The sequence below is a fragment of the Oryza glaberrima genome, chromosome 12 (assembly GCF_000147395.1).
Source record: "Oryza glaberrima chromosome 12, OglaRS2, whole genome shotgun sequence".
In the NCBI taxonomy this organism is placed as follows: Eukaryota; Viridiplantae; Streptophyta; class Magnoliopsida; order Poales; family Poaceae; genus Oryza; species Oryza glaberrima.
In genome coordinates, this window is record NC_068337.1 from 1,885,820 (window position 1) to 1,906,101 (window position 20,282).

The 20,282-nt window shown below is 45.2% G+C and overlaps 3 protein-coding genes across 10 annotated transcripts; 1 reads left to right on the plus strand and 2 right to left on the minus strand.

Moving 5' to 3' along the window:
• Window positions 1-3,353: 3,353 nt before the first annotated feature.
• LOC127758035 (calcium-binding protein CBP) lies at window positions 3,354-6,577 on the minus strand. Its single transcript, XM_052283650.1, has 5 exons — window positions 5,755-6,577; window positions 4,696-4,742; window positions 4,419-4,594; window positions 3,802-3,820; window positions 3,354-3,709 (listed from the first exon to the last, which is right to left on the minus strand). Exons 1-5 carry the CDS (start codon window positions 6,284-6,286, stop codon window positions 3,605-3,607), a joined length of 879 nt encoding a protein of 292 aa, XP_052139610.1. The 5' UTR covers window positions 6,287-6,577; the 3' UTR covers window positions 3,354-3,604.
• A 5,097-nt stretch (window positions 6,578-11,674) lies between these two features.
• On the plus strand, window positions 11,675-16,534 carry LOC127757153 (uncharacterized). 7 transcript variants are annotated; one of them, XM_052282593.1, is made up of 13 exons: window positions 11,688-12,014; window positions 12,315-12,412; window positions 12,557-12,639; window positions 12,731-12,857; window positions 13,169-13,232; window positions 13,348-13,445; window positions 13,527-13,611; window positions 13,724-13,847; window positions 14,154-14,255; window positions 14,869-14,933; window positions 15,436-15,517; window positions 15,982-16,061; window positions 16,159-16,534. In XM_052282593.1, the coding sequence occupies exons 1-13, from the start codon at window positions 11,797-11,799 to the stop codon at window positions 16,214-16,216; spliced, it is 1,284 nt and encodes a 427-aa protein (XP_052138553.1). In that variant the 5' UTR covers window positions 11,688-11,796; the 3' UTR covers window positions 16,217-16,534. The 7 variants fall into 7 exon arrangements, 3 of the variants coding, with proteins under 3 accessions (XP_052138555.1, XP_052138553.1, XP_052138554.1); XR_008013381.1 differs by lacking the exons at window positions 15,982-16,061; window positions 16,159-16,534 and adding an exon at window positions 14,720-14,772 and having other exon boundaries at window positions 11,675-12,014; window positions 15,436-15,512; XR_008013379.1 differs by lacking the exon at window positions 14,869-14,933 and having other exon boundaries at window positions 11,676-12,014; window positions 16,159-16,217.
• On the minus strand, window positions 12,966-20,251 carry LOC127757154 (cytochrome c-type biogenesis ccda-like chloroplastic protein 2). Of its 2 annotated transcripts, XR_008013382.1 has the most exons (12): window positions 19,904-20,251; window positions 19,746-19,801; window positions 19,377-19,504; window positions 19,170-19,255; window positions 19,036-19,067; window positions 18,717-18,878; window positions 18,401-18,473; window positions 18,200-18,300; window positions 17,833-17,925; window positions 17,612-17,658; window positions 16,961-17,124; window positions 12,966-13,219 (listed from the first exon to the last, which is right to left on the minus strand). XR_008013382.1 is itself a non-coding variant. In XM_052282596.1 (11 exons), exons 1-11 carry the CDS (start codon window positions 20,136-20,138, stop codon window positions 17,049-17,051), a joined length of 1,089 nt encoding a protein of 362 aa, XP_052138556.1. In that variant the 5' UTR covers window positions 20,139-20,251; the 3' UTR covers window positions 16,787-17,048. The 2 variants fall into 2 exon arrangements, 1 of the variants encoding a protein (XP_052138556.1); XM_052282596.1 differs by lacking the exon at window positions 12,966-13,219 and having other exon boundaries at window positions 16,787-17,124.
• Window positions 20,252-20,282: the final 31 nt, after the last annotated feature.

A 20,282-nucleotide genomic window follows, 5' to 3' on the forward strand; every position in this document is an offset into this window, starting at 1 on the left:
CCTCTTGGGCCCGGGAACCACGTTGGTTTCTTGGCGTTCCTCCTCGTCGGCCGTCGCCTGCTTGGCCCTCGGCGAGAGGTAGACCTTGCAGATGACCATGATGCCCTCGTCGGTGATCGCCGCCGGCAGGTTGCTGGCGATCTCCTCCATGAGCCAGTCCGTCTTCTTGTTCCCGGGGGCGCGGTACTCGAACGCCTGGCGGTCGCCGTAGCCCTCGATGACGCGGCGGCGCTGCGAGTTGTGCCACGTGCCGCCGCCCTCGACGCAGCGGTTGAGCCGGCCGGCGGTGCCGGCGCCGCCCCTGCCGCCCTTCCACTTGGCGACGGTGAGGAAGTACCACGACTTGCCGTCGTGGCCGTACGCCCTGTGCGCCTCCGTCAGCGTCGCCGGGTCGGAGCCGTAGACGTCGGCTTCCCGGACGATGTCCCGGAGCTCCTCGATCGGCCGGCCGGTGATCCAGTGGTTGAGGTAGTCGCGGATGAGCTGCTCCGGCTTCGGCACGAAGAAGTATCCCGAGGGCACCGTCACATCGGGGCCCTTCTGCTTCTTGTCATCTTCTTCCGCCATTGATGGTGATCCTCGTCGTGCGTTTCAAAACTAGGTTTTCGCACGCGCGCTCGATCGATCCGTGTCGCTGTGAAAGGAAAGCACAGGTTGGTGTTGAATTTATTTGGCATGATCTCGTTGGTTCGAGTTTGAATCGGTGAAGAATCTCGAGTCCGAGAAGGCAAGAACCCTTTCCCGTCTCCTCTCGCGTTCGCTAGGGGTGGAGCGGCATCTAGGGTTTGTGCGCCGGCCGCCGCCCTCCCCGCTCGGCGCCGGCGCCGCCCCTTCTCCTCCCCGCCCGACGCCGCCCCTTCTCCTCCCCGTCCGACGCCGGCGCCGCTCTGCTTGTCCCCGGCCGGCGCCGAGCGTGCTCCTCCCCGCCCGACACCGGCGCCGCTCCGCTCCTCCCCGACCGGCGCCGACTTGCTCCTCCCAGCCCGGAGCCCGACGCCGGCACCACTCATCCAGGTACATGTTTGTTGTGTTCGTTGGTTGCAGAAAAGAAATCAGATTAGGACCTTGAACACAGCAGCAAAAACCCAGCTAATGCTTTAGGGTGACACCTTGGTTGCTGTCAGTTGTTAGCATCATAATCTTTTTTTCTTGCAAGGTTTGGGGTTTGGTTGGTTGTCCCCATCAGAAAAATTTCCATACTGTCAGCCAATGGGCACCCAACACATTCCCCAAATGGAGTTGGTTTGTCTTCTTAAATGTAAAAGTGGGGTAATTATGTATTTATTCATGATCTACTAGTAATGCAAAATGGAATATAATTCTGTAGTTGTGTCCTTCAAAAGAAGCAATCTTGTAAAAAAGTTCTGTACATAATGGTTGACAGGTTAGAAATGGGGACCTCACTGACCATACTAGTATCAGTACACTGGTAATAGACAGTTTCTGCTTAATTAGATATGCAGATGCAGATGGATCAACAGAATGATACACTCATCTGCATTCAGCAAGACAATAATCAATTACATGATCTTGTTTATCAGGACAAGAATTTTGCACATCTTCAGTGTACAACATTATATTCAGTTAATGTACATATACTATTATTCTCATCATCGCATTTCATTTTAAATTCTAATTGACCGCCCTTGCCGCCCGACGCCGCCCCGGCTCCGACGACGGCGTCCGCAGCCCGCCCGACGATGGCTTGACAGGTGCTCCGACGACGGACGATGAGAGTGAAGATGCAGAGAATGATGATACCATGAATACTATTTGTACTAGGATAGCTGATGCATTGAGTAGTGCATGAGGAGCATAGTTATTTTGAGATATGGCATCATTGTATGAACCATTTATCTTTTACTCTGCTTATGTGGACCATATCACTTTGATAGATGAAAAACTAATATATTTTGATGAAAAACTTTGATGGATGAAAAAGTTATAATTTTTTTCTTTCCAATTAGCCTTTTAAATACGAAATATTGAACGGATTAGGTTTTTACGAGTAATTAGCATATAAACAGTCCCATAGGCCTTTAGGGGCATTACAGGTATTTCTTCTACAACCTACAGTTTTGCAACTGCTCTAACCAAACGAGTTTCTACTTTTCCCACAACTGATTTCCCACAGCTGCTTTTCCACAGCCCACAGCTCACAGTAGCTTTTCCAAAAGCCACAGCTCAACCAAACACACCCTAAGCTATGTTCTTCGTTCCATTTCGTTTAGTACCGCACTGCTTAGTGACATGGAGAATGGCGGGCACAAATACACTGTTGCATCCATGGATTCTCGCCGGGCCAGGTAGCGCTAGCGTCGTAACCCAAGTTTTCGGGGGCAAGGTGGTGTGTGGGTGTTAACGACCAAATTTGATAAGGCCATGGGCCGGATTCAAAACCAGAGTCAAAGCAAATTTGGAGGAATTCTGTTTAGGGAAATCTATACGGAGCTACCCTGGAGGTCGCCTTCACTCCTAGACCGAGTGACTGCTCCAGCACACCACCACCTTTTTTTTTTTTACAAATTTAGAAAATGCAGTTATTTGATCACATCTTCACATGTGGGTCTGTGCGTTGAAAGCACTTGGCTCTAGCCATCCGGTCATTTGCCACTTTGTTATACAGGAAATATACAACTTTTATATATCTATTGAACCGCGGTTCAACCGGCGGTTTTCTGGTCGGACCATCGGACCGGTGAACCGAGAGGTTGTTCGGTCCCTCTCCGGTCCGGTTTTTTACACTATGCCCCAAACCAACATATGCCGGGTAAAAATGAGCTCAAGATAGACTTGTCCTAACTAGCACTTTATTTGTCGGACCTTCTTCCCAAGAGAGTACCAATTCTTTGCGTGGCTACTCGGAAAAGATGAATTGAAATCAAGTGCAGTCCTAACTTTGCTGCAAGTAATTTCAACCATCCATTTTCTTTCAGCAAATAGTTGAGATCTGATACTACAGTCTACAATTCTATTATTGTTACAGTACCTCTATAGTTTTCTCCGCGTGTGAATAGTACTACATATAATTTGAACCCTTGGATTTACATCAAACAGTCCATCAGATCCAAATCCACAAAGGAAAGGCTACCAACAACGCAAAATCTATTCAAAAAGAACATTTGCCAACTCTCCAATATGTGAGATATGCAACCAAGACCTGGAAGACGCTACTCATTTTTGTTTCCGTTGCCCTGTTGCGATGGAATTCTGCACTGCAATTCAAGTTAACCCCAAAATCACCCGGACTGAAAGACTACACATCAGCTACAACTGATAATTCAAGCGATATCAAAGCACTTCGAAACTTTCATTTCACTCGGCTTCGTCCTCTCTCTGAGTCATTTCACAAATGCATTGAATTTGTCGGCTGATCGATATGTGATGTCTATCGGAAGAGTCATTACATCATTTTCGGAGCTATATATCCTCACATACATGAGCGTTGTAACTTGTAACATGCCCGATCAGGGAAGCACTTGTATCATTTCAAATCCAAACAATAAACTCAGTTAAAAACAAGTCGATGAACACACGTTACAGAACCGTTTCAACACAATGGGCATGGTCTCCTGAAAGGTCGACTGTGCAGCACACTGCCATTTTATGCAATGAGAAAAGGGAGTACAGTCAGCATGAAAGCCTCGTAAGTAAAAGTCGCAGAGCCCGAGAAGGCTGTGTCTTTTTCCTTGAACTTCTCAGTCAGACCCTGTAAAATTGTTACAAATGAATGTTAACAGAGTGAAAACAGAACATTGTGCTAGGACTTAAACAGCGCCTGTGATGGCATTAGTGTATTACCTTAACTGTGAGGCAGCATCTGCAAAGGCAAACAAAATAGTGTTAGGACTGTTATATAGGCCGAATTGGAATGATAGAAGATATCAAGATTTTAAACTATATCCAATATTTAACTTTGAGGTTAGGACTTGCTTGGCTGTGGCTTATAATAAGCCATGACACGTGACCAAAGCAACAAAAGACTTTTATATTTCTACACTTAAGTGGTTTAAAATCCAAGGCTGAAAAATAGAACGATGAAAAAACAACTAGATCAATTCAAAGTTTTGCATCAGAAAACAGAAGTAGAAAGACTAGTTGATGCATACATTATCTTTTTAGTTATTGCCTCAAAATGTGCAAGAAACAATTTAACAATTATATTTGATAGGAAATATCATCTTTAACCAGACATTTGATCCCAAAGACTACTTTTGTGTCAACAAATGTCCAAACAGAAAATGTTAAAAATAAGGCTGAAACGAATTTGAACCAATCCTATTATTAGCTGACCATATAAACATATGCTAACCAAGTTTTGGATTTTTTTTTAGATAATGATTGGATGATTGGATAAGCTAATAGCTTGAACAATTACTAAGAAAGCAATCTGCAAAACATAATTGGAGTCATCTTACTCAATGAAGTTATCATATTCAATGGCTTTGTTCTTGCCCCCAGTCTTGTCAAACTTTGACACAAGCAAGTCTAGCACAGTTGGAGAAACTGAATATCCCAGACTGAGAAGAGCATCACGCAATTCTGTTGCATCAATTTTACCACTTCGGTCACGATCAAACCTCTCGAAAATGGACTGCACAGTACAAGCAGAAAATGCACGTATTCAGTTTCAACAGTAACTTCATTAGTTCCACCGCACAGAAGAAAAGGAAAGCTGAAGCTGTAGCATCTCACCCTCCAATTCTGAAGACTGTAAAACACAGAGGTAAATTCCTTGGGACCTGAAAGGATCAAAGACACATATTCAATGTGGTTTACATAAAAACGAATAATATAAGAAATGCTTAAGTTCAAAGTACAGTATCTAGCAATCCGGTATTTGTTAAATCAGGTGCATTTCACAGGTTAGAACTAATAGTCCAAAATTCCATATACAAGCTCACTAGCTGATAGCCTGAAACATAGCACTGGTTTCAGAGTATACACTGCTCAAGCAAGTCAAAGCTCATGATTCAATCTCTAGTTCTCTACACAGAAAACAGATGCCAAAAGAATGGGACAAATGGCATTGATTAAAGTTGCAAATATCTAGTTTTCAGTTTAGCAGTAATCTGAAATTGTAAATAGAACTGACAAACAAAAGTTAGTATACAAGGTAACATGTATAAACTGCCAAAGTAGCATGCCCTTTTACTGGAGTAAACCCAAAATTCTTTCTACATCACAAGCCGGGAGAACTTACAAGTTCATTGTGCAAATAAACCAGTATATGTGTCTATGCTGTACCAAAGTAGACCACAACAAAATGAGCTAGGATTTTCCACAATTCTATTGAATCCTATCCCACAAAGAAATTGATGCAATTTAAGAAACATAATTAAAAGAACCCGCATCCCAACACCTAAAAGTAAACTCCAGCTGTTAACAAGTTGCCACTATATCGTTGCCCCCACCACGTTCCCCCGTCTTCCTCCCAAACGACAAGTCCTGGCCGTATGATGCAAACACTGACTACAGCCCTGGCTGGAAGACTCCATCTCCGCATCGCAAGCCAAAAGTCGCATACTGGCATCGCAAATACCGTGGGAAGCTTGATAATCCCGCGGAGAGCCACGTGCCAATCGCGTGCCACTCGTTTGACTACACATCGCCCAAAGCACAACCACCATTACGTATGCCGCTGACCAGGACAACGCGCACGATAGCAACCATGGCGCGATCAGACTAACGCACACCATCCCCAAGGCCAGAACTATTCAATTCGCGGGTGAGAGGATGAAACGATGAACTTACCAATCTTGCGGACGTTGGTGTTGGTGAAGAGGTACATGAGGAGGTGGACGGTGCGGAGGCTGAAGCTCTGGCTGTACCCGGACAGCGCGGACTGCAGCTCCTTGTCGTCGATCATCCCGCTGCCGTCGCGGTCCGCCGCCTGGAAGCACGCCACCACGTTGGGATCCGTCCCGGGCGGGAACGCCGACGGCACCAGTGACGCGAACGGGCTGCCGTACCCGCCGGGCGCCCCGTAGGGCGCCGACGAGGGCGGCGGGGCCCCGTATGGCGCGCCGTACGGCTGGCTGGAGGGCGGGGCGCCGTAGCCGCCTCCGCTGCCGTAGGGCTGGGTGGATGGCGGGGCGCCGTAGCCGCCTCCGCCGCCGTAGTAAGGGGCGGAAGAGGAGGAGGTCTTACCTTCCTTGGGAGGCTTCGCGCCGTACGGCGGGGCGGAGGGGGCGGGGGAGGAGCCGTACGGCGGTGGCGGGGCGCCGTAGCCGCCGGCGCCGCCGTAGGGGTAGCCGGAGCCGGGATTTGGCGGGTAGCCGGCCATTGGAGAGAGGGGGTTTAGGAGAGAGCGGAGGTTGCGATGCGCAGCTGCAGCTTGGGGAAATTTGGGGATTGTCAAAGTCAAGCTGTCTGCGTCCTCTGATATTTTGTGTGTTTCGAAATTCAAAATGGAAGAAAGCAGTGGAGTACGGTACGGGTTTATATATTGAAGAGGATGATGACGTGGGAAGTAGATGCGGTAGTTGCAGGCTTGAAGAGGTGAGGACACACGGTGTACGCGTGAGTTGTGAAACGTCGATCGATACCTTGTATTTGAGGACACCGGGACATATGTCACGTACCGTTGGGTCGAAGGTAGTAGAAGAAAGGGCGTAATGCGCGTGGGCAGCGACCGCACGGCCGCTCGGCCGCCGGCGAATTGAGTGTGTGGCTTACCGTTGCGCTGCATGTTTCATTGTTCGTTCTTCAACCAAAGGATAAGCACGAAGCATCGGGGACGCGTTTGGTCGACTGGCACACGGGAATACGGGATGATCCAATGAACGCATGCTTCATGCTTGGAAGTGGTCCATCCCTCAGTTAGACCGTCGGCCCAAAGAAATTCGAGGACATGCCACTTGATTTGTCTGCCTCTAAATTTTCGTCACCCAATCCACGTGCTTTTGAAATGTGAATATTTTGATTTCGTACTACTTTCGCCGGAGGAGGGCAAGAGGCGGCGGCGACAACAACGGCAATGTGCGGAGCTTGGGACCTGGGAGGGAGGGGGGGGGGGCGAGCCTGTAAGAGAGGTTGAGGTGATCGGCGAGCTTGTTCAAGCGCAAGCTCACTCGGCATCTATGCAAAGGAGGTGGCCAACGACCTTCATTAAAGGGTAGGCCTTGCCGCTGGCACACCAAGCTCGCCCTTGCCCCTAGCCCCCCTCCCTCCCCTTCTTCGGGCTTCGCGTGGGTCTCCAGCACCCACGCACGGACCTAGGACCATTGCTATCGTCAGTGTCCTCCACCGGCTTCTTCCCCGTTGCCAGATTCCACAGCCGCTGCCTAGGGACCTCCTCCACCTCGTCTTCCTTCGCTTCACCAAGCTTCGCACAATGAGGCGTTGCCGCCTTCGCTTCACTCGGTAGCTGACTGTCGCGTTATCGTTGACGTTGCCGTGAGGGATACTGTCACGCCCAGAAATTTAGCCCAAATTTCTAGACTATTTTGTGTATTAAATCTCTGTCCAGGCATCAGCCAGGGTACACAAAACGACAAATTAATATACAGATCCAAACGTAAATAAAGCGTAAATACTTACAGAAGAGGCACTTAGTCCTCGCACCGAAACAAAAGCAGGAGTAGCGGAAAAAAGACGATCCTAGCGGGGCTTCAGCTCCACTCCACAGGCAAAACTCAACTGGGGTCTGAGCCTTGGTCCTCTAACTCCATCTTCAGCTCAGAAGTAGTACACTTCTGAAAATGGGGAAACAATAGCAAGGCTGAGTACAACCACCGTACTCAGCAAGCCACACAAATGATGCAGATGTGCAAGGGGAATACAAGGACGGTTTGTGGCTATTTGCATAAAGGCAGTTGTAAAGCATTTTATTGAGCAAAACAGTAAAACTATTGAGTAATTAAAGTAATATTAAATCTCCATTGATCAACACTACACCACGTTGAACAGGCCCAACCAACCCACCTGAACTACAGTGCATTGAGTCGATTTATTAACTGTGAGACTAATCACGGTGAATCTGGTCGATCGCCCATAACCGCGAGCACGGCTATTCGAATAGTTTTACTCTGGCCAGAAGTGCACAACTGTACCCACAAGACACAATCCACCGGCATGTCACCGTGTCATCATGTGCCCATGATGAACACGTCACCACGTCGAGTGATTGTGACAAGACCATTCATATAACTCTCCCCTAACCATCCACACCACGTTAAGGTTTCACCCACACTCCTCGCAAGGCAGCGGGCAGTCCCCTCGTGCGCCGCAGTGAATCCGGCAGCTGGACAACCGGACACCCCGGCCGACCCAACTCCATCACGCCCACCCTTGCCACTGGTGCCTAGGAAAGGGTTGAGCTATACTTCAGATCAAGCAGTTACCCACTCCCGCTTGTTGTAAGCACTATAAGTCTTCCAGGGTTTCCCGTGAACCGGTCCTTAATTGCTATGGGTGCGACTCGCAAAACCATGCACCCACAGCCCACCATTCAGTCGCATTTTAGTTGGATAATTACGACCATGAAACATGGCCAGATGTCTTGAGCACGCAGCTCGTCATGATACTAAAAGGTCTAATACTGTAATTATCCCATCAACTGAGCTAGTGGTAATTAAGCATGGCTAAGCATATAGTTCTAGCTAGGTCAACATAAGTAATACCAGCTAGTCGGTTTATCACCCAAGGTCGACAAAGGACAGATATCAAGTAAACATGGCACAAGTGAGCAGATAGGTAATACCCGGATCCCATGTAATTAGCAAGACATGCATGTTTATTTGCAAACGGTAAAACATTTATAAATTGGGATCAACATGCTCAAGAGGAATGTGTGCCTTGCCTTGCTTCTTCAAAACAATCTTTCGAACTCTTTTCCTCGCGACCGCGATCTTCCGAAACGACGGATTCTACACGCTGGCACGCAAAACGAGGAAAAACACTAATAAAAACCAAGAAAACAGTACATGAAAAGTAAACAAACATGTAGAGCTCAATTTTAGATGAATTTTGCAAGTTGAATGGCCCAATTTGGAGTTCGAATGAATTAGATATGAATTTTAGAAGTTGTTGAGCCATTAAATGAATTTCTATAACTATATCCGAATTATTGCGCAATTATTAATTATTTCCCAGAGGAAAGGCCTGCTGCTGACGTCATCAAAGGGGCCGGCGCCGACAGGCGGGTCCCACGAGTCAGCGACACACAAGGGGTTGGCGCACAATGGTCACGGTCCACCGCGGCCGGGGCGGCACCGTGGACCAGGACCACCACGGGTCCACGGGCGGCGGCCCAGATCGGCAAAAAGGGAGGGAGCTGGCTCGCCGGCCAACCCAACAAGGCGGCGGCGGCACAAGGCTGGACAGGTGAGAGGCGGTGGCGCACGAGAGGGAGCGGTGGCGCGGTGCGGCAAGGGGAGGCGGCAGCCGGCTGCCCAGCATTGCCGGTAGCGACGCTGGCGCGGAGCGCAGCGGCGATGAACCGGCCGGACGGCCACCGGCGGCGGCAGCGCGTCACGAGCAGGCCCGGGAAGCGGTCGGTGAAAGGGAGGAAGAGGGCGAGGGAGGGGAGTGCTCACCGAGAGGCCAAACGGCGGAAGGAGGTGGCTGGCGGCGAGCAAGGTGACAGCGGGCGCCTTGGGATGACGGTGGGACGGCGCTCCGGCGATGGATTGGGGAAGAGGAGTGGTAGACGGGGTGCGGTGGGGCGTGGCAGCGCTATGGGTAGCGGCGGCATGGCCGGGCAAGACGACGCTCGCCGGCGGGAGGCGGCGGGAGGCGGAAGTGGCTCAGGTCGGCGGTGGAAGCAGCGCTACGGCGAGGCTTCAGGGAGGACGAATGGATGTCGGGGTGCAGCGCGGCGTGACGAAGCTAGTGGTGGCGGCGGCGCAGTGCGGCGACAGTGGGAAGCGGCGGCTGGAGGCACGGCGACGAGCGGCGGAGTGCGGGCTCGCGCGGGGAGCATGGGAGAGGGTGCGAGGAGCTCGGGGAGGAGGGGGAAACGGAAGAGGAGAGCACGAGGGTGCTTTATATAGGGCTCGGGGATGGAGATCGTGGCCAGGAGAGGTGGGATCGGCCGGCGATGTGGGGCGCCGACGTGGGGAGGTTGGCGGCAGTTCGGCGCTGATTTTGCGGGGCGGAGTGGGGGAAATAGGGGAGGAGGAGGTGGGGATCGAGTCCACGTGTTCGCGAGGTGAGGTGGAGCGCGGGAAGCGCGGCGTCGTGGGCTGAAACCGGCGGCCATGGCGGTTGCAGCCGGCCGGATGGAGGGAGGTTGGGGATGACAGGTGGGGCCCACCGGTCCCACCTGTCGGAGAGGGAAAGGGGAGGCCAGCTGGGGGAGGCGATGTGGACTTGAGAAGGAAAGGGGGCTGAGCGGGCCGAGAGAGAGAGAGGGAAGGGGAGGGCGGCCAGGCCCGGGAAGGAGGAGGGGGAGGACTTGGGCCGAGCCCGAAAGGGAAGAAGGGGAAATTATTTATTTTTCTTTTTATATAATTGGATAAATGATGTTTGTGACTTTAAAATTACTTCTTGAGCTTCGAAAATTCGCGGGAAAATCCGGAGAGTATATTAGGGCACAGAGAATATTACAAAATATTTCCGGCCAATGATTTTTAAAGGAAAATTTTAATTTCCCCTATAATTCACTTGATTAAATTGCTTTAACTTTTATTTAATTTCTAGAAAACGTATTATTTAATGATTTTTAACCCCAAACAAAAATCGGGGCGTTACAGATACCGCCCGCCGCCACCAAGGACCACCGCCTCCTACCCTCCTTCGACGAAAGTGGCACGAAATCAAAAGATTAGCACCTCCAGTGGCACTTTTGCAAGGGCACACAGATTAGGTGGCGAAAATTCAAAGGCATGCGAATCAGGTGGCATACCCTCAAATTTCTCCTCTGGCCACGGTCCCTATATACATATGGCCTTGGTATGTTCAGTGGCGGAGCCATCGGTCTTGCAATATGGCAATACCTAAATACTTGACCTTTAGTTCATTTCCTATCCCTAATCTAGAGATTGTAGTTAGACTGAGTACTCAGTTTGTGATTTTCCATCTTTTCAAAATAAAATAGAAGATGGTTATTTGTGATATCATTGGTAGTTTACCTTGAGAGGATTTAGCAATAAGGACTAGTTTTAAACTGCCAATGATATTATTAAAAAGCTAAAATTTAGTTCTTTTGAAGAGGACTAGTTTACACATTGATTGTTATCGACCGTGAATATTTTATCTCCTTTCCTATCGACACTGGTTAGGTCTTACACACCCAACCTGAAATCCTGCTTTGTCATTGGGTACGTTGTGTCATCTCACCTCCGGATAGTTCATACTGAGGCCCAAGATTTCTGGGTATGTTTGGATTGATGCCCTACCAAAATTTTGGTAGTGCCAAATCTTGGGCAAGTTTTGGTACTACGAAAATTTTGGTAGGTTAGAGTTGAAAATGTTTATTTGGATTGAAGCCAAAATTTGCCCATAAGAGATAAGTTCATAGGCAAAGCCAAATTTATAGCATAGGTAGAGTTTTAGTAGAGGTGTTTAGTTTGTAACCCTACTAAAATTTTGGTAGGGCAAATTTTGGTAGGGTAACAACCCAAATTGGCCCAGAGTTAATTCAGCCCATCGTAAGCGATCTGCAGGGAGGGAGGAAACAGCGGTTAGATGGATGGATAATCCGATAGGCGACCGAACCAACGGCCCACCGGCTTCCACGTACCCAACCAAACAAGCACCGCCTTGCGCCAGCCATCCCTGAGAGCACAGAGCACTCTAACACCACTCGGCTATCTTCGCCGGAGGCCCGGAGCGGAGCGAGCCAAAGAGCGAATGGCCACCGTGGTGAGGGCATGCATGCCGCTGCCACCTGCCGCCGTCGCCTCCTCATCCGCCGCTCCCTCCACGGACGCGCAGGCGCAGAGGAGTCCCTCCTCCTCCAGCGCGCGCGTGCTCGTGCTCGGCGGCACCGGCCGCGTCGGCGGGTCCACCGCCACCGCGCTCTCCAAGCTCCGCCCCGACCTCAACATCCTCATCGCCGGCAGGAACCGGTTGGTGCCCCCTATATGCTATGCCTCCTCCGCACCGCACTAGTCTGTTACATACTTTCCTCGCCTGTTTTCATCTGCAGAATGAATTTGCTTCACTTGTGTTGCAATTTCTTACGTTTGAACGAATGCAAACCTCATCTAGCCATTTCGTAGTTCACTTCAATAGTGGGAACAGTTTCTTTCTTCTGTCAATAGCATCTTGGCTGGATGCCTGCAATCTTGTGCAGTTCCATCTGTACAATGAGACGATTATAGTAGTATGACCATTTGTCGAGTATCTTTTTTTTTTTTTTTGGCCAGAGAGAAAGGTGAATCTTTGGCATCTAAACTCGGGGAGGAATCGGAGTTTGTCCAAGTAGATATTCGCGACAGGAACATGTTGGAGGAAGCGCTACAGGGTTAGTAATGGAGCTACCTGCTTATGTTGTACTTTTAAGTTGAAACACCGTATGATTTCAAAAAATTGTTGCAAATATTTTGAAAAGTCATCCACAAATTTCTTCTGATGTTTGACCATTCTAGTTTTTCTTTTTTTTTCCCAGATGTGGATTTAGTTGTTCATGCTGCTGGACCTTTCCAAAGGGAGAATGAGTGCACTGTCCTACAGGCAGCAATAGCGACCAAGGTTAGAAATGTGCAACGCCTGATCATCAAATGCATAAGTTTAATAACACGTTGAAATCAGTGACATCCTTAACCTTTTTTTTTTTTTACAGACGGCATATATTGATGTTTGTGATGATACAGACTATTCGTGGAGAGCAAAGGGTTTCCATGAACAAGCAAAAGATTGCGGTATCCCAGCTATTACAACTGCCGGCATCTATCCTGGAGTGAGCAATGGTCTTACTTCGCATTTCTATCAAACATATCAGTTTACTTTGAAATTTTTCAAGTTACACTGTCCAGATATCATCATGTGCTCTTTCACAATGTCCATCAGTACTCATGGATAGTATCCATTGCTCTTTGAGGCAGTTTACATATGTGTAAAATCACCAACTTGATTAATGCCATGTATTAGTACATAATAGAGAGTTAGAGACATGATCTAGCAGTAAACTATGAAGACAATGTTTTGATCTAGCTAGGTAAGCTTCATATCTTAATTTTTTGAGTGCTTAGAAATACACTGTTTTCTTCTTTTGGAACAGTGATGGCTGCTGAGCTTGTTCATGCTGCTAGAAGTGAAAATGCTGGTGAACCTGAAAGATTAAGGTTAGGAGTTATTTATTTCCTGTAAAAATTAAAGGTCAAACTAGTCATGAAGTATGGAAAGCGTTGTCGTATTCATCAGAATCTATGCTAGTATGTTGCTAAATCCTTTTTCTAGATTCTTTTATTATACTGCAGGCACTGGTGGTGCTGGGCCAACAATATTAACAACTAGTTTTCTGCTTCTTGCGGAGGATGTAATCGCATATAACAAAGGTACTTTTCGATAATTTATTAGTGCACTTATAGGATTTCTCTATGAGGAAAATCTAAGTTTTGTTCTCATTACAAATTCAGGAGAAGAAATAAAGTTGAAGCCCTACAGTGGAGCTCTCAGCATTGATTTTGGCAAAGGGGTTAGGAAGAAAGATGTTTACTTACTGTAGGCACTGAACATTAATTACTTTTTGAGATCTTACCACAATAAGGAAAAACCACTTTGGTTAGAATTCAAAATGGAAGCTAATAAATTTTATATTATGCCACTAATCCAGGAATTTGCCTGAGGTGAAGAGTGCTTATAAGGTTTTAGGTGTGCCTACTGTTAGTGCTCGCTTCGGTACTGCTCCTTTTTTCTGGAATTGGGGAATGCAGGCCTTCGCAAACTTTTTACCTGTTGTATGTCTTACTTCTCAAATTATGCACTATCAATTTACTTCTTTCAGACACAACCGGTGCTATTAGTATTCTAGTACTAGTAAACTCTACTAAAAAAAATAGAAGTTTTAACTTTTAAGCAACCAATTGCTTACATTTTATTTTATTATTTAATTATGTAGTTGGTGAAATCAACTAATACTATTATTACTGTTAAACCAACATGGTTTGCTTGTTTTCTGCTGAAATCTTAAAAATGGGATAATATTAAACTGGTGATTTGGTGCTAATGCGGATTACACCTGACTGCAACTTGTCCGTGTTCAGGAATTCTTGAGGGATAAAAATAAGGTTCTAAAATTGGTTGGATTTGTTGATCCTTTTGTCCGAGCTATCGATGGTATTGCTGGAGAGCGTGTTTCCATGAGAGTAAGTACCTAAAGCTGTGTTCTGGAGGTGAGGTTGGGAACTCACTTCATGCACATGCAAAATTAATTATTTACTTTTTTTTTGAAAAAATGTATTAATATGATTTTTTAAAGCAACTTTTGTATAGAAATTTTTTGCCTGTGTGTTTTAGAAGTACTAGTTCCTTCCAAGGCTCCAAGCTATTTCCAGAGTTAACTGCATACTCTTTCAAGCTGTGGCCAGAATAGGTATTTGAATGCCAGTTTTAAAATATTTGTTCAGCCAATTTTTCTTCAGTTTTTTAAAATAATTTACTTTCTAAACTTTGATTTGATCAATTATAAGATTGATTTTATCACTTCTTCAAAAAGGGAGCGAAGTATGGACCATGTAACTCTCAATAGCCATCGATTTCCACAAAATATTGGTACACTGAGACTATTGTTTTTACTAGTTACTGGCCAAGATTTGTTTCCTTGGTCCAGGTTAGCAGCCTAGAAGCATACTACTTCTAGTATTTCCTCAAGCCATACCTGGAGTAAGAGTAAATTAATTATACTCAAACTTTGTCCAAAGTTTTATATGTAGCTACTGATCACTACCTTTTGATCAAATTTATTTCATTTATATGCAGGTAGACTTAGATTGTTCAAATGGAAAGAATACTATTGGATTATTTTCTCATAGAAAGCTATCTGTGTAAGTACGCACTTCTGCACAAGCAGTTGAGCATTCTCAAGGTCCATTACCTAATTGATATTTACCATATTAGTCATCAAATATCAAGACTTTTTTTAAAAAATAACTATCACATTTTTTGCCCTAGATCGCAGGAAGCTTCACATAAGTGCTCTCTAAATGAGACCCCAGTTTCAAAAACTTACATGCTATGTATAAGAGTTTCCTTTTATTCAAAAAGGGATTCCTGAGAAAACCATGTAAATCTGTCCTCATTTAAAAAGCTAACAGGGTATCTACTTCCCAGAGTGATTATTCCTTAGCATTTGAATGATGCAGCATTTTTGTAATGCTAACACCCTAAATCCTAGGAATTCATACTCAAAACTTGGAGCGATCTTACTACATGGTTGTTTTGAGAAGTTCCGATTTACTTTGCAGTTTTAAATTTTAAGAACAGACAAAATCATTTGGTACAACTATCTGCATTGCATCTTAGCATTAATTTTTATTGGATTTTCAGATCGGTGGGCTATGCAACAGCAGCATTTGTTTTAGCAGTTCTTGAGGGCAGCACACAGCCTGGCGTATGGTTTCCAGAGGAGGTTAGCGGTGCACTAATGGGAGGACAAAATAACACACTAGTCGACACAATATACTCCCTCTGTCCCTAAATATAAGGGATTTTGGTTGGATGTGACTTATTCTAGTATAACGAATCTGAACATACTAGAATATGTCACATCCAACCAAAATCCCTTATATTTAGGGACGGTGGGTGTCATAGGTAGTGGGCCGAGGGGTCGAGGCCCTAGGGATAAGGATAGAGTTGGTTGGATAGGATTAGACTGGGTCCTCCCTCCATCTATATAAGGATGGTTTGTATCATCATTCTAATTAAGCAATGAATCAAGATTAGTCTCTCCCAACCTAAGTCCCCCTCTCATCCCTAGCAGCCGTCGCCGCCCGGCTATCCTCTCGGCGGTGTTTACCCCCTATGAATCCTAACCCATAACAGTGGGAGTATTGTTTTAATTTTCTAAAATCACCACTTTTATTCATAATGCAGCCAGAGGGAGTAGCAATTGAATCAAGGAAGGTGCTTCTTGAGCGGGCGTCTCAAGGAACAACGATCTTCGTGATGAACAAGTGATGTCCTCTCTGCTCAATTTCAACACCCATTAGTAAGCTAATAATCAATAATGAGTATGCTAGCTGACACAATACCGTAAATTTTGATTGACAGGCCTTCCTGGATGATAGAGACTGATCCAAAGGAAGTTGGCCTGGGAATATATGTGTAGGGGAATAGTATGTTTCCCTCACTATATGTCTATATTGAAGTTTACAGCTCCTAATTATAATTTTGACGGTGAAATCTTAGCACTTACTACAAAGTTCTTGGGTATGAGTAAGAGCAAGAGCGACAAATAGGACAGGGCAATGAACAAGTAAATTCTTATCCATTTTCAACAAGGCACCTCTGTCTCTTTGTTAATCGCACTGTTCTGAATGTGGCTGTAAATAATAGAATGAATTTGTAATGCTCTAAGAGTATGGGGTGGATGAATGAAATGAATTGGAGCACAATACAACCAAACGAGGGTTACAGTTTTGATGAAGTATCCTAGTGCCTGTTATTGTCTTAGCAGAAATGTATGGTGAGTTTATGAGGTCTCTAAAGAATTCGTTACATTCCAAGAGCATTAATGCATCCACCGAAATGAATTTTCCGTAGCAATTTTGGTCATCGTGTTTAGCATCGACTTGTGCAGCCTGTGAATTGAAGTAGAAGGGCATATATATATATATATATATATATATATATATATATATATATATATATATATTTCTCTCTGTTCTGCTCTTGCCTCTGTCTACAAAATTCCACGTATTCTTTAAAAGCAACGGAAGCTAAATAACATTTGTGGGTGGGTGTGGGGGGTAAAACTTATCTCGTTCTATACAGATTGCTGAGACTAAGATATCATATATACCTATGTAAGCTACGAAGAGCTGATGATAGTTCGTTAGCATTTTATCATTACCTACTTTACATTTCAACTCTGACATAATTCGCATGTTCAACAATGGCGATCCTCGTACTGCAGCTCTTGTTCGACTATGATATGCATTCTACATCACCATTGATGTTGCAGGAAACAGCCTGTCCAGTAGGGTATAAACCCCTCCACCCAGTAGAAATGCACCACTACCAAGCAAATGGCAAATGTTAGCGCAAGGCGTTAATCCAAAAAAAATAAAGTATAAAAGGCAGATTTTTTAAAGAAGGAATGGCTTATATTTTTTTAGAGATCCTTCCTTTTTTTAAAAAAGAAAGAACACGAATGTTTCTGAGGAATTGGAACTGTGCAAAGCACATGACAGAATTGTGGCAAGAAGTTTAGAACAATATCTTACAAAAGAATATTAAATGGATGATAAGGTAAATTTGATGTGCTATATTCTCTGAAAGAAGCATGCCCAACAAATGTGATTTCAAGCTCTTTGAACCAAGACAGTGAAATTGTAGCGAATGCTATCAATTAACAAATATGGATTTTCAGTGTTTCCTTTGTAAAAGGTAGTAAAAAAATTATTACTATTCATACAGATAATTAATTGCAACGTGCAGGTCTTTTGCAATCAAATTACAAACCAGGAACCTCTCAAGATCCAGAAAGAGCTAAGGCACATACCTGATTGGGTTTATCCATGCAGAATACCTCCTGAAGGAAAGCAAACTCTACAGAAAGCAAATAATTTATCAGGCACTAAACTTAAAATGAACAGGTGTTGTTGTTCTAGGATTTGTGCTGTTAAACTGTTAGTCAAGTCTAAGTGAGATTTAAAGTTCCATATTTGATGGAACTATCTTATCTATACTTAACCAGATGTGTATATCAGAAGGCATTTATACCTGCAGTGCTCCAGCAAAAGAAGCTGCAATGAGAAGAGGTGCAACATAGCCAGTTGTATAAGTCAATAACAAACTTCCCCCAACAATCGGATCCTGACAGAAAATGTATTGTAATCAGCATGTCAGAGAATTAATAAATTAGGCGAACATAAACTTCTTGCCAACAATTATGACAGATTGCTAAGTCAAGTGTAACATATATTAGAAACAAAGAAATCAAAATTACTGCATATCGTACGGTATGTGATTTACTAACTTTAGTAATTAAAGACACTATGGTAAAATTTATGACAGTTTTACTGTTTTGAAATTTAAGAAAAAGTAATAAAATATTAATGTAACTTATGAATGTTCCTGTTATGCATACTCTTGAAGTGGCAACATATCCCAGAAGGGTAGCAAGAACAGGTGTACTGCAAGGTGATGCTGCTAATGCAAACGTAAGTCCGGCAAGGTATGCTTGTACACCTATAGGGAAACAGCAAGATATCATTTACCGTAACTGAAATAAACATAATGAGGCATATGGTACTTTGATACAAAATAGAAAATTATGTCAAAGCATTACTGGAAGGGAGGTTAGCTGCAGCAGCTCGAGGGTCATAATCGCTGAAAAATGAGGGAAGTTGTAGCTCAATTACCTGTAAGTACAAGATAACCAGCATAGAGAACAGTTTAAGGCAGTGAGCTAATATCTACTATAACAGGAGTGATACACATTTCATTGAAATAAATTACCATCGCGGCAAAGGATTTACAATTATTTATAAAAGGAAAACCATCAAATCAACTGATACTTGATTTGAATTGTGGCAACAAGTTAGCTTGAAAAATTAATTGGCATGCTCCGCTTTATGAGTTTTCACATTGGATCATGAATTTACCTCAAGAAGGTTCAATCCCATGATAACTGCTAACCCTGAAGCAGCCACTGGAAGTCCTTGTCCTACCTGTCCATAGGCCTTTCCAGCAAAAGAAGCAGCAACACCAAGGATGGCTAAGGTTGTTGCCAGTCCTAATGAAAAAGCAACTGAATTTCCAACAACCTAATAGATAGAATGGAAACATATCAATTTACATCAAGAATAACATGGATGAAGTTTTTTTCTTCTACATGGTGAATGGATGTTATGGCATACGAGGTTTTGGGTATACATGCTCTATTTAAATTCTATAAGTTATTTTATAAATAATAGAATATACCTCAGATCGATCTTTGCCCGAGCCAAAAGCACCTGAAAGATTTTAAAGAATATGTCATCAGATCAGTGCCATCAATTGTAACTGATCCTGGGCAACAAAAAAAAAGCATCTCAAAAGGCAATCGCTATACTTGCCTATATATCCTAGAGTCAATGGTAGAACACTGAGTGTACAAGGAGACAAACTAGTTACAAGTCCAGCACCGAAAATTACAGCCAAGCTGGACAATAGAGAAACATGTCAGAAAAAAATATGGACATGAAACATAAAATATAATCTGAGAAAGTAAGTAAACAGATTCTGTCCATAGGCAATTGACCGCAGGGGAAAAAAATGCTTACCTAGTGAAACTAAGAGCAGAGAGCTGATCCTGAACAGCCTCGTTGGCTTGCTGACCCGCTGAATAAAGCAAATTTCCAAACCAATCTCCAATGCTAAGGTCAGCCAAAGCAAGTCCAGATGACCCTAGCTGATCATAATAAAATTTTATGCACGCATTAGCTATATGCCATCACAATGTAATAAAAAGGAATATATGATATTCTCTTTCCTATGACAGATAACTACACTGTTGACTACAATTCATTATTGTTTCTACGCAGTAGTACAATTTGACATGTTAAAATCACAACTTGATACAGGCATCACGAACTCTTTTGTGATCAGCAAGAAGGGGACAGAAAATTCGAAGGCACATAGTGCTCCCTCACCAGAGAATCACCAATTTCTGTAGCATTTGCAGCGCCAGCAGCAACCAGACTCCCCACTGCGACCAAGAAACACCACTCACTAACGTCAGAGACATTTCATCAAACAGATTGCCAGCGATAGAACACATGAAGGGAGCAGTCAACAGCTAACACTCTACCCGCCACGGTCGCCAGCAGCATGGGGCGCTGGCGGACGAGAGAGCACCTCGCCGCGGCCTCCAATCTCGCTCCACGAATCGCTGCCTTGGAAACCGAGCTCCCGCGCTCGCGGGGCACACCCACGAGCACACCCGTACCAGGGGACGAGGAGGTGGAGGGCTTGGAAGCAGCGGCCTGCGCCGGGCGGCAGGGGCGGCAGGTGGAGGTGGTGCTACTAACGGGGCGCGCGGCCATGGCGACGCAGAGCACGGAGGAGTGGATGGAGCGAAGGATACCGGAGAAGAGGGAGAAGAGACGCTTCTGCTTGGGTCAAAGGGAGAAGAAGGCCACACGCCCGCGGGGAGACGTGTAGCCTTCGATGGGCCGGGGCCCACGAGT